General features: G+C 47.9%; 1 protein-coding gene across 2 annotated transcripts; it reads left to right on the top strand.

The window, feature by feature from the left end:
- The first annotated feature begins 5,263 nt into the window (after positions 1-5,263).
- RPL22 (ribosomal protein L22) lies at positions 5,264-11,891 on the top strand. Of its 2 annotated transcripts, none has more exons than XM_060088876.1 (4): positions 5,264-5,366; positions 7,173-7,277; positions 9,314-9,438; positions 11,690-11,891. In XM_060088876.1, exons 1-4 carry the CDS (start codon positions 5,355-5,357, stop codon positions 11,832-11,834), a joined length of 387 nt encoding a protein of 128 aa, XP_059944859.1. In that variant the 5' UTR covers positions 5,264-5,354; the 3' UTR covers positions 11,835-11,891. The 2 variants fall into 2 exon arrangements, with proteins under 2 accessions (XP_059944859.1, XP_059944860.1); XM_060088877.1 differs by lacking the exon at positions 5,264-5,366 and adding an exon at positions 5,720-5,791.
- The last annotated feature ends 1,676 nt before the right edge of the window (positions 11,892-13,567 follow it).

The following is a 13,567-nucleotide window of genomic DNA, read 5'->3' as shown; positions in this document are numbered from 1 at the left end:
CTTGTTTCACCCAGTGTCATTTTCTCCAGCGTGTCCGCCTTCTCTGCACATGTCACCCTGAGCTCCGGGAAGGCGGCCCCTGTAGCCGTCCCTCTTGAAATCAGAGTCAGGCCCACAGCCTGACCCATAGAAGGTGCGCAATAAAATCTTACTAATCAGGGACTTCCCTGGTGCCACAGTGGTTAAGAATCTGTCTGCCAATGCAGGGCACATGGGTTCGATCCCTGGTCCAGGAAGATCCCACATGCCACAGAGCAACAAAGCCCGTGGGCCATAACTACTGAGCCTGCACTCTAGAGACCACGAGCCACAACTACTGAGCCCGCGAGCCACAACTACTGAGCCCGCGAACCACAGCAACTGAAGCCCGCGAGCCCTAGAGCCCACGCTCCGCAACAAGAGAAGCGACTGCAGTGAGAAGCCCGTGCACCACAATGAAGAGTAGCCCCCCACTCGTAGCAACTAGAGAAAGCCCGCATGCAGCAACAAAACCCAACGGAGCCAAAAGTAAAATAGATAAATTTTTTAAAAAGTTATAAAAAACAATCTTACTGGGCTTCCCTGGTGGCGCAGTGGTTGAGAGCCTGCCTGCCGATGCAGGGGACACAGGTTCGTGCCCCGGTCCGGGAAGATCCCACATGCCACGGAGCGGCTGGACCCGTGAGCCATGGCCACTGAGCCTGCGCGTCCGGAGCCTGTGCTCCGCAACGAGAGAGGCCACAACAGGGAGAGGACCATGTACCACACACACACACACACACACACACACACACACAAAAATCTTACTAACTAGAAAAAACTAGGAGATAATATTCCAGCTGATTTTTTTTAATTTTATTTATTTATTTATTTTTGGCTGCGTTGGGTCTTCGTTGCTGCATGCGGGCTTTCTCTAGTTGCGGCGAGCAGGGGCTTCTCTTCGTTGCAGTGCATGGGCTCCTCGTTGTGGTGGCTTCTCTTGTTGCGGAGCACGGGCTTTAGGCGCCCGGGCTTCAGTAGTTGTGGCACGCGGGCTCTAGAGTTCAGTAGTTGTGGCGCACGGGCTTAGTTGCTCCGCGGCATGTGGGATCTTCCTGGACCAGGGATCGAACCCGTATCCCCTGCACTGGCAGGCGGATTCTTAACCACTGCGCCGCCAGGGAAGCCTCCTCCAGTTGGGTTTTGAAGGATGAGTAGAAGTTTGCCGGGGGAGGAAAGGAAGTGAATTCTAGGCAGGAACTACCTATTCTTTTAAGGGTCCTCCCTAGCCCTGGTTCCATTTGTGCTTCAAGTCATAAAAACAGTGGTCAGTGTTTATGGGTCAAAATACTATTCAGAGCTCTTTTACTTGTATTATGTCATCTAATCCTGACAATGTTACTATTTGAGTAGTATTTACTGAGCATCTGCCATGCGCCATACACAAGAAGGGCACCTAACCCACCAGGCAAGGTTAACCAAGTAGACAAATAAACAAGTACAATAATGACAGATTGTGTTAAATGTTCTGAAGGAAAGAATCACGATGATGTGATGGAGGGCAGCTGGGAGGGGGTGGAGCTGAGGACACACTAGATAACCGTGGGCAGAGCCCCTGGAGGATGAGAAAAAATCAGACACAAGAAAAGCCAGGAAGAGTTCAAAGCTGAGGCGGGAGTTCTCTGGCGGTCCAGTGGTTAAGACTTCGTCTTCCAATGCAGGGGGTGAGGGTTTGATCCCTGGTCGGGGAGCTAAGATCCCACATGCCTCCAGGCTAAAAAACCAAAATACATAAAACAGAAGCAATATTGTAACAAATTTAATAAAGACTTTAAAAAAAATCTTAAAAAAAAAAAGAAAAGCAGAGCCAACAGCAAGTACAAGGTCCCAGAAGTTGGAATAAATTTAGGGGAAGGAAAGGAAGACCAATGTGGGTGGAGATGAAGGGACACAGGCTAGGGGGATGAGGCTGGGAATGGAGAGCGGGGGTAAGGGTGGAGAAGTGAGAGTGGTTTCACGGGGGTGAGGGTGGTCACCTTGACCCTCTGGTCTAGAGAAGTCAAGAGTTCAGGATGGAGGCTGCACACACAGACCTGGGGAGCTGTATTTAAGGATATGAGTCTGGGGCATGACAAAGGTCAAGTGCAGATGAAGAAGAGAGGAGCTCTGTGCCCTGGGGCTCTTCAAGTCTGCGGAGGAGGAGGGAGAAGCGAGGACACGGAGAAGGAGCAGCCAGTGAGGTGGGAGGAGAACCAGGAGAGCCCGAGATCCTGGGGGCCCAGGCAAGACGGGTCAGAAAGGAGGAGGGAGTGACCTGTGGTGTCAGATGCTACAGAAGCAGGAAGAGGAGGACCAGGACCCGCCCCCAGTGCTTAGCAGGGGGACATCACCAGTGACCTTGATGAGAGCTGTCCTAGTGGCTGGGGAGGCAGGGGACAAAAGCCTCACCAGAGTGGGTTCAACAGGAAATGGGAGGAGAGAAATTGCAGACAGCACACAGAGGAAACTTCCAAGAAAATTGGTTAAAGAGGTTGTCTTAGTTCAGGCTGCTGTAACAAAAATATCACAGGCTGGGCAGCTTAAACAACAGAAATTTCTCACAGTTCTGGAGGCTGGAAGCCTAAGAGCAGGTGCAAACAGCTCTGGCTCCTGGGGAGGGCCTTCTTCCTGGCTTGTTGTCGGCTGCTTTCTCCCTGTGGCTCACGTGGCAAGAGAGATCTCATGTGTCTTCTTTCCCTTAGAAAGGCACCAGTCCCATCATGGAGCCCCACCCTCACGATCGCTAATAAATCTAATTACTTCCCAAAGGACTCACCTCCAAATACCATCACTTTGGAGACTAAGGTTTGAACTATGAATATGGGGGGACACAAACATTCAGTCCATAGTAGAGAGGAGACAAAAGGGGTGGTAAATGACTGGGAATGTTGGGGGTTGAGAGATTGCTCTTTCTTTTTTAAGTTGGGGGATTTTATCTTTATTTTATTTTTTAATTTTTGGCTGCGTTGAGTCAACGTTGCTTGCGCGGGCTTTCTCTAGTTGCGGTGAGCGGGGGCTACTCTTTCTTGCGGTGCGCGGGCTTCTCATTGCGGTGTCTTCTCTTGTTGCGGAGCACGGGCTCTAGGGTTGTGGGCTTCAGTAGTTGCAGCACGCAGGCTCAGTAGTTGTGGCACACGGGCTTAGTTGCTCCACAGAATGTGGGATCTTCCCAGACCAGGGATCGAACCTGTGTCCCCTGCATTAGCAGGCAGATTCTTAACCACTGCGCTACCAAGTAAGTCCCAAGATGGGAGATGTTAAAGAATGGTTGAGTGCTGATGGAAAAAAATCCAGAAGAAGGGATACATTGATGATTTCACGGGGTGGGGGGCAAGGACTGTTGGAGTGACGTCCTCAAGTAGGCGGAAGTATGCCAGATGAATGCCCTGGTGTTGGGTTGACCTCAGATGGGGGCAAGGATGCTTCTTCCACAGTAACAGGAGGAAAGGCAGAGCTGGGTAAAACTGTTGCTGGAAGGGTAGATGTGGAGGCAGGTGTGTCTGAAAACTCTCTTTGGATTGCTTCTATGTTTTCAAAAAAAGAGCAATGGAAGTCATCAGCTGAGAGGGAGGTTTTGGGGCGAGGAGGTGGCATTCTGACCAGAGGTGGGAAAACAGTCACTTAGAAGATTGTTAGGCAGCCCCGAGGCTTGCTCAGAGTTAGGAGAGATGTCACTCGGGAGGAAGCACACTAAGGATTGTTAACTAGGTACCAAGACTTGACTCTAGAGGCTTCCCTGGTGGCGCAGTGGTTGAGAGTCCGCCTGCTGATGCAGGGGATGCGGGTTCGTGCCCCGGTCCGGGAAGATTCCACATGCCGTGGAGGGGCTGGGCCCGTGAGCCATGGCCGCTGAGCCTGCGTGTCCGGAGCCTGTGCTCCGCAACGGGAGAGGTCACAACAGTGAGAAGCCCGCGTACCGCAAAAAAAAAAAAAAAAAAAAAAAAGACGACTCTGCATTCCCAATGCAGAGGGCCTGGGTTCAATCCCTGATTGGGGAAGTAGATCCCACATGCATGCCACAACTAAGAAGTCCACATGCTGCAACTAAGAAGACTGCATGCCGCTTAGTTGCCCGTGTGCCACAACTACTGAGCCTGAGCTCCAGAGCCTGCGAGCCACAACTACTGAAGCCCGTGTGCCTAGAGCCCGTGCTCTGCAACAAGAGAAGCCACTGCAATGAGAAGCCTGTGCACCGCAACGAAGAGTAGCCCCCGCTCGCCGCAACTAGAGAAAGCCCGTGCCCAGCAACAAAGACCCAACGCGGCCAAATATAAATAAATGAAATAAATACATTTATTAAAAAAAAAAAAAAAAGGACAGCAGGGTGGGTTTGGAACTTGGTCATCTGGCAGAGTAGGCCTGAGGGTAAACCTAGACCAGACAGCATGGGGAGTTTCCTCCCCCACCACTGTGAGCCAGGATTGGGCTTCTGCTAGGTGAGTACAGGGCACACAGGGACTGGAGGGTGTGTGCAAGTGAGTGATTGTAACTGGTAAGGACACGACGCGGGGAGAGTGGGTAAAAGTGGTCCAGCCCACGGACTGTAGGTCTGGGCATGAAGACCTTTGCCACTCAACTTTGGACCGTACACCGGCAGCAGCAGCATCTCCTGGGAGCTTTGAGTAATGCAGAATCTCAGGCCACTGAAATCCATTGACTTGGAATCTGCATTTTTACGGGATTCCCAGGTGATTCCTGTCTATATGCAAGTTTGGGGAGCGCCGGCAGAAAAATGTTTGGAATTGGGAAACTAGAAGGCATGAAAGAAAGCTAGGAGGTGATGATCGGAGTGTGGGCGGCTTGAACTTGAGGTGGTGGAGAGTGTACCTGACTGCAGCAAAGAGGGCTAGCGCAGGTAGACATCCCCCCCCATCCCCCCACCCCCGGCACCAGCTTCCAGGCTGGGCGCTTTAAGTAGGAAGAAGCCAAGGGCTCTCGGGCATTAGGACCCCAAATTAGGCCTCACCTCCCCAAGTTAGTGAGTTCGACTCCCATCCCAGTAGCTGGTAATTTATTGAATTTCCTTATATATTTTTTCTTTCCAAGACTTTCAAAAGTAGAGCGAACCCCTTTATTTCTCTTTGGGCTAGTCTAGTATGGCTCCCCGCCCCGATCCTTCGCAATGGGACAGGCCAACCGGCCTCCCTCCCCCTACAATCCTCCGGACGGGTGAGAGGACAGGTTTTGCATTCAGGAAAAAGAAATCGCTCCCGGAGCGTACAGAACAGGGCGAGATGGTGGCGACCGTGGGGCGTGGCAGAGCGATTGGTACGGACTGAGCCCTGCGTACTCTGCGCGCTGCGGGCTCTTTGCGTCTGCGTAGTTCACCCAACTCCTTTTCTGCCTCCGCTGCGGCGATGGCGCCAGTGGTTAGTATGGCTCCGTGTGAGGCCTCGGCTCTGGGGACAGGCACGTGGGCCTCGCCGGCCCGGCCCCTGCCTGGCTCGCGGTGCACGGATCTCTGCAGCGTCCTGCCGGGGCCGGGCTAGCAGGCCGGCCGGAGCAGGCTGGGGCGGCCGCCGGGCCCCGCACGTTGTGGGCGGAGGAGGCCGCGGCCCGAGGCGTGAGAGGCAGACCCGGGGCTCTCGGAGGCCGCGGCTCGGGCTTGGGCCCCTGCCTGCGCGGCCAGCGGGGATCTGGGAGCCTGAGTCTGCGACTGCAGCCTGGGTCGGTCAGCGGCCCTGGGATCCCGGCCGGCGTGAGGCAGCCGAGGCCTGGGCCTGGTTACCTGGGCGGAAAGCGGGGAAGGAGGGGACCCGGCGCCTTCGGTGACCAGTGGAAAGGTCCACGGAAGGTGGCGTGGCCGGCCTGTTTTCAGAGGGAGGCCCGGGTTAGAGGAGCCTTTCGCGTCTGCGGAGGAAGTTAAATCTTCAGGGTGCAGCTCTACAGCTCCTTTTAGGTGTCGGGTGAGGGCCCAGTTCCATTCTGTCTCAGCCAGGCTGGGACTGGGCCCTCGCGCGGCGCCCTCGCGTCACTCTGGCTGCAGATCGTTCTTCTCCCAGGTTACTGGGAGGAAGTTTTCCTACCCTCCTCCTTTGCTGGGATGCCCTTGTGCACATTTTCGGCTCCTCCAGTTTTCTGCCTGGGTGGGCTTGTAAGGCTTCTAGGCATGTGTATGCTTTTGGTTTAAAACCATGGTGGGAGGTATGGAGACTATTGCCGGCAGGTCTTATGTTTGCTGATTGTATATTTCCGGGGCTAGATTTTTGAAGCAGCCCTTTTGATTGTTACTAGGAAGACATGTTGGGGGGGGGAAGTGACTTGTTGAAAGCTAAATGTATGAAAAATTGACCCAGTTAATACAGGTTTTAGGTGAAGTTTTTTGAGACATGAAGAGAGGTAAGATGGGTTCTTGGAAAGGTCTTTTTAGATTCTGAAAGGCTTTTTCAAGTGCAAGTGCGGGTAAGTAGGTTGTCCAAATGCTTTTCTTAACGGTGTTACACTTGTAGACGGAGAAGAATCATATAAGGTTTTTTCTGAGAGTGAAGAGGCTGGAACCTTGTAGTTAAACTAGTGGTTTGAAAGTGCTAGATTAAATCAGTCAAAAGGCCAGAAATTGTCACCAGTAACGTTATAATTAGAACCTAAGTTTTAGCTTTACCCTTGTCCCAGCTGGGGTTAGATGGGCTGCTAGGGTGTGTGGTTCTGGTCGCTGTTCTGAGAAGGTAGATGAGACAGGACGAAGGGAAAACGGCTAAACTGGATCAGGACCCGAGTCTGGAAAGTTAGGACACGAATTTATTGCAGGTTAAAATTGTTTTGGGTTTGCAAGACATGTGCATGCCTGTGTCTTAATCCTGGGAGAAAACGAATGAGTATTTCTTTAACTTTATTTTGGAAATTTTAGGGCAAATAAGAGGAAACGTTCATTTTATTGTAGTTCATAAGCTAACAGACCTTCATGCTCATAGAAACTGGGGAGGCTGGAAAGTGTACATGGGTCAGGAGTGCTAGAATAATTTCCCCTTCAAGAGGGCATGACCCCAGGTTGTAGAGCAGCATCTTGAGTATGATCCGGCCTCCACTCCTGGCGCCTTTGCAGGGGAGCACAGTTTCATGGTTTTTGTATTTGCATATACTTTTACGATTCTAGGAGTTTTGCTTTTGTTGAGTTTTTTTCTTTTTTTGGACTGGTTATGCCTTCATCTCTGTTATCATTTGTATACTTTTCTTAGAAAAAGCTTGTGGTGAAGGGGGGCAAAAAAAAGAAGCAGGTCCTGAAGTTTACTCTTGACTGTACCCATCCTGTAGAAGATGGAATCATGGATGCGGCCAATTTTGTAAGTTACACCCTTGGTGCCACCCTGGGCGGTAGTGAGCCCTTTGAGTTGTCGCTGAGAAGACCTCCTGGAGCATGTTTGCTGGCTGGCCCCGGCTACTCTGCTGTTCTGGCTCTACTCTTTGACCGTGGAGCTTTGTCTAGTTCTGTTTCTAACCCTTGCTTTCCTGTGTAGCAGTTGTGGGGAGTAAAGGAGATGCACTCCAGCACGTCAGTGCCAGAGAACTACCTCATCATCTTCAGTTTCCAAAAATGATTTTACTTAAAATTCACTAGGAAACAGGCAAACCTTTGCACTTGGGTGTGTTTAAGTGTAAGCTGTGGGCCCTGACCCTCAGGGCCAAGGGGGTGCCTGTGACCTGGGCCTGATGCTTGGCTCTGGGGCCTTGGACAGATGGCAGCATCTCCTTGAGTTTTCTATTTTATTAAGCATCAGAGCTTCAGTGTTTATGTGAAAATACCCTGTTTGCTGATTTGTAATTGGAGCTTGGTTTTTTTCAGGCCTTGCTCTGTACTGATTTTTTACCCTCATGTTGGCCCCATTCCCCAATATTCCTCTATTTCACATAAGTCTAGAAAAACTAACCTCATTGCCATATTTTTGACTCTGCAACTTGGTTTTGGCGTTTTACTGTTTTCCTCTCCAATAGCCAAGCTTGGGGGAATTCAGGCATATTGTGCAGAGCCCTAAATTGACATTTTCTCTTTAGTCTCCAGAAGGTCAACTATTGCAAGATAAATATTACAACAAGAATAATTTTCAAATAAAAAAATTAAAAGTTTGGCTTACAGCCACTACTTACAAAGCGTGGAATTCGGGTAACCTGTAGTTCACTGCCCTTTTGTAGATGCCTTTTGTGTCCTGTCCTGCAAGAAGTCCTTCACTTGACTCCTTAGTTCCTTCTCCAGCCAGTGACTTCTTGCTTTTCTCCGTGGCCTCTTGTGCCTGGTAACTTGTGGCTTCTTCCAGTTTGTGTCTGGGATGTTCCCTTCTCCCTCCTCCCTCTGCACTCATCTGTGTATGTGACTGTCTTCCTTCTAGACGCCTCCTGAGGATAGAAAACACGAGTCATTTATGAGTCTGAGATGCAAAGGTCAGGATTTCTGACCTAATCACCGCCCCCCCTTGCCAGTTAACATATTGTGTATTGGAGTTTTTAAATAGAGGACTGTAGGAGTTGGGAGCTGAAGGGACTTCATAGCATTGCAATAGCAAGAAAACCAAAAACGAGTCCTCCTGTTTGGTCAGAGACTCCTGAAACCCATGGAAGTGAATGACCCGCCCAGGCTTCCACGGGGGTTTGCCCAGAGTCCATCTCTGGAATCCTAGGCCACTGTCCTTTCTGCTGTTTGGTGATGGTGCACATGGCCCTTCAGCAGATCTGTAATTGTTTTGGTCACTGTATGTTTTTGTTCCTTCTGCTGGATTGAAGACCTGTTCTCTCTTATCACACATATAAAGATATGTCTTAGGTCCAGAAGTTGCTTGTCACTTTGGTTGCCTGTATCTTGTAAGTTTGGGCCTGGGTTTCCTAACTACTCTTTTCCCGTGACCCGGGAGTCAGCCTTCCATGGCGTAGAGGCACATTAAGCATGTGTGGAGCAGTCACGTATGTTCATGCTAGGATGTTTTCAGTTACATATGTAAACAGTTGAATAGTACCATCTTCTAATTGCTGTTGCTAGATTTCAGATCTTTTGCCAAAGATTTTCTTTTTTTTTTTTTTTTTTTTTGTGGTAGGCGGGCTTCTCACTGCTGTGGCCTCTCCCGTTGCGGAGCACAGACTCCGGATGCGCAGGCTCAGCGGCCATGGCGCACGGACCCAGCCGCTCCGCGGCATGTGGGATCTTCCCAAACCGGGGCACGAACCCGTGTCCCCTGCATCGGCAGGCGGACTCTCAACCACTGCGCCACCAGGGAAGCCCAGATTTTCTTTTTTTTTTTAAGATTGAACATTTAATGAACTATATTTGCTTAGAGTTAGGAGTAAAAAGAAAATGAGATGGGTGAACTGGTCAATTTGATGATTTCTACAGGAGCAGTTTCTTCAGGAAAGAATCAAAGTGAATGGAAAAGCTGGGAATCTCGGAGGAGGTGTTGTAACAATCGAAAGAAGCAAAAGCAAGATCACTGTAACTTCCGAGGTGCCTTTTTCCAAAAGGTATGGGAAAGAGATGAGCGTTTCTTGCCTGCATCCTAGCACTAAGATTCCCACCCCCACCTTGGCCAGGAATGTTACTCCACCTTGAGTAATCTGCTCTGTGGTTACCTCTGTTAACCTCTGGAGCAGTGTCCAGTGTAAGGAGGTGGTGAATGAATGGATGAATGTTACGGTCGTTAAAAGTATTCAACTCTTAGTAGTTTTTTACAATTTTGTTTTTCACAGGCTAAAGTATTTCAAGCAGTAAAGATGCTCGGACTTGCTTAGACTATGTTCTTAAAAGTGAAGATATTGCTTCCTTTGCCTCTAGATGACGTTGAAGAGCTTTCATTTTTAATTTCATGGTTGTTTGTGTCGTCGTCCCCCTCGCGCCTGTAAATGCTGCTGTAATTAGGTGAGGGATCTGAAATCTCAGTTTAGACTGAAGCCACTCTGTTAATTCCTGTGGGCCAGTTTTTTTAAGTTGGAGACATCAGTTCACTTGCCCTGCTATATTTATGTCTTTTGTTTTGAGAATGAGGTTAAAAACATGTTACAGGTCACTAAGGAATTGGACGTGTTTGTACCTAGCTCCTAGCCCAGAGCCTGGCGTATAATTCTTAGGAGCGTTTAATCAAACTGAATCAAACAGTGGGAAGTTTGAAGTGTTAGGACAAGTTGGTTATAGTTAAGCCTTTGCTTTTATTTTTATTTATTTATTTAAAGAATAGGGTTTAATTAATAAATCAATATTTATTGGCCATGCTGTGCCGCTTGCAGGATCTTAGTTCCCTGACCAGGGACTGAACCAGCACCTTTGGCAGTGAAAGCGCCGAGTCCTAACCACTGGACCGCCAGGGAATTCCCCTTTGCTTCCATTTTTAACTAAAACAGTCAAGAGATGACTTAAAAGCTAAGTGAACTACTCGTGTTCTGCCTGACTGCGTTATTTCATTTGTGCAGAAGGCAGTTTGATAGAGTGAGAGGTGGGGCCCCTGGAGGGCCTGCAGGGTGCGCTTAACACCCCCATGGGGCTTCTGCAGAGCTCGCAGGGAAGCGCTTTTAACCTGTCTTCCCTCAGCATTCCATTAGGAAAATACTCAGACCACCTAAACTTTTGAATTAACCACCTCACCTGAATACAATATAGTAGAAATAATAAATGGAAGAAAAAGAGTACTTTTTAGATGAAACTAACAAACTGATTTATTTTTATGTAGGGAAAAGTGGGTAGAATTGAACTGAGATCTTCACACCTTTGTGAAGATTGCTTTGTTGGCGTAAGTAAGACAGTTGAACAGTGTTCATTTCTTGGAGGTGTTGAGTTTGTTGATTTGTTAATATTTGGGTCCTGGCTAAAGTGCCACAGTTTGCCCGTGCATCTCATTTGGTCCTTGTACCAGTCTGAAGAGAGGCTAAGTATCATGAGTCCTGTTTTACAGAGGGCGCGTCTGAGGTCTGGAAAGGTGAATTTGCCCAGTGGTGGGTTTGCTGGGCGTTCTATTCCTCTTTATGGCTTTGGGAAGATGCCAGAATAGATAAACCTCAGGGCCTCATAAGCAGACAGCTGAGAGAAGAAACAGGATTGCAGGCTTTCTTTTGAGCACAAGAGGGAGGCATCGCTGCCTTTAGGTGAACAGAGTTTGCTGACAGCGCTATGCAGGGTTGGCTGCTGAGCTCGCTCAGGCTGAGGCAGCTGCTGGGTGGATGGACTAGAGAGGCCAAGTGCTCCCACTGCAGAGTCGCAGTCAGGGCGGTTGCCAAGGTGGGGGGCATTGGGAGATGAGCGTCACGCAGCAGGAGTGAGCGTGTGTGTGACTCGGCCCTCAGACCCGGTCCCAGTAACCCAGCAACCTCAGTGGCAGGTTTCAGTCAGTGAGGTGAAGTACTTGGAGCTCTTTGGAAATCCAGCGGTTTCTCAGTAAAAGGTACTGAGACTGTGTGCTTAATTGCCAAATTACTACCTTGATCTCTTTCCCTAGTGGTCGCTAAAAACCATTTTATAGGTGAGGGCTATTGCTTCATGGACAGCAGTCCCATCTTAATCTGTTCTCATTTTTATGTCCAGGTTAGATGAAATGTGATTGATGTTTATTCTCGTTAGAGCGTTGGCTGGGTATAATATTTGCCCGTCTTTGCCATTTTTGAACCATGGGAAAACACCTTGAATTCTTACGACTTTGAATGCAGGGGTTTCATAAAAGTTAACAGTGTTTCAGAATGTAAGAAGGCCTTATATCTGGTGCAGTTCTGAAGTGTTCTTTCTCTGCAGGTATTTGAAATATCTCACCAAAAAATATTTGAAGAAGAATAATCTCCGTGATTGGTTACGCGTAGTTGCTAACAGCAAAGAAAGTTACGAATTACGTTACTTCCAGATTAATCAAGATGAAGAAGAGGAGGAAGATGAGGATTGAAACTCAGTTATCTGGAGTATTTTGTATGAATTCTTAAATAAAATTTAGGAAACAAAATGGTGGCTTTCCTTGTATCTCTGCAGTGTGGATTGAACAGAAAATTGGAAATCATAGTAAAAGGGCTTCACTTGGGCTGCCACTCACTTGTAATTAAACTTTTTTTCTGCTTGAAAATTTCAGTTCTTTTGGTAGAAATACCAAAATGTATAAGTCTCCTTCAAGGGAACTGACTACTGTTTGACATTGAACAGGTGGATGAGGGCGTGGAGATGTGAGTTCAGTTAGTTACTATTCTACACAAAAAGGGGTGGGTCAGTTTCATCTGGTACTTTTCTCAAAGATGGAGGAATACAAATGTGGGAACTCCTGATTCACTGAAAGCAGATCCAGTGACTTGTTTCTGAGGTTCTGTTTTTGGGAAAGTGGCAGTGCCGATAAGACGCAGGCTTCTGGGGCACTTGTCTTTTCATTTTCTGATTACAAATTACTCTTGATGGACACAGTTACTATGTATGTTCATCCTTTTTCTTCCTGTAGAAATAAAATGTCCTTTTGCTTCGCATATTCTACTACACCCCGGGAAAGGGTCTGGAGAGCGACTGTAAAAGTCACAGGTGTTCAATTAAGGAAAGGTCTACAAAATACGAATTTGTAAATAATCATTGTTTCTACAAGTCTTTGCACCAGACTGTCACTTTGAACCCCACCAGGGGGAGCTGGAGATGAGGAATAGTGGACCTTCCAAAGGTGGGTGTCGGTGAGGTTCCCTGGGGTCTGGATCAGAATCCCAGAGTTCTGGAGTCTTACCACAGGGGCAGGTGTGGAAGAGAGGGGCCTGGGAGACAGCTCAGGGTGAAGAGAAGTGTTGAGATGCCCAGGGAGTAGTCCCTTTCACACCATTTAGGCCACAGCTGGGCTTAAAAGTCATTCTACAAACACGTTAAAAGCAGGGCCAAACTGAAAGGGCTTCCCACGATATTGGGGGTTCTGCTGTATGTGTAGAGGCTAGAGATCTGTGAAAGGTCATTGATGAGATCATAAAGATGTGATTGTTGCTGACAGAATATCAAGAGTGACTCTGAGAAGAGACCCTGATGCCTTATGGTGCCCTCTAAAATTTAAATTTTACAGGAATGTCTGCATTGTTTTAAGATTATGTTGTATCAAATTCATGTCTTTCAAGAGCTTGCCTAGGGTGCCTTTCCACACCTGAAATTCTTGTGATCTTGCTAGTTGCATAGCTGGAAATTAAATGTTTTGAGTCATACTTTGGCTCCAATTTAGCATTTGGTGTTCCTTGGGTTGAATTTAACATGTTGAGGCTTTGTAATTTCATTTGTGGTAAAGGCTCTAGCATTTTCTATTTCTATGCAAATTTCTTGAGGCAGAATTGTTTGCATGTTTCTCTGCCCTAGAGAAGGCATTGTTTCAAATTTAACTGAGGCATCAGTTGCTCTTTGGTGCTGTCCATTACCATGATTATTAACTTTGTTAGCAAGTTTGTGACTTGGGTTTGCAAATTTTACTTGTTTGTTGCATTGATGTTCCCTTGTAGTAATTCTTAGTTTGGTTGTAAAAAAATTAGCCCTGGGCTGAAATCAGCATATAAATTTCTTTTTTTTTAAACTATTCCCAGAATTTAAAACTTGTAATAAAATTGAAACTTTTTGGTTTTTCTATGCCTTTTGAACTCTTGTATTTTGACTTTTGATCACATTTTATATTAAAGTGGC

This window comes from Mesoplodon densirostris, chromosome 2 (assembly GCF_025265405.1).
Source record: "Mesoplodon densirostris isolate mMesDen1 chromosome 2, mMesDen1 primary haplotype, whole genome shotgun sequence".
NCBI lineage: Eukaryota > Metazoa > Chordata > Mammalia > Artiodactyla > Ziphiidae > Mesoplodon > Mesoplodon densirostris.
Note: the sequence above shows the minus strand (reverse complement) of the source record. Positions and strands in the feature narration are given on the sequence as shown.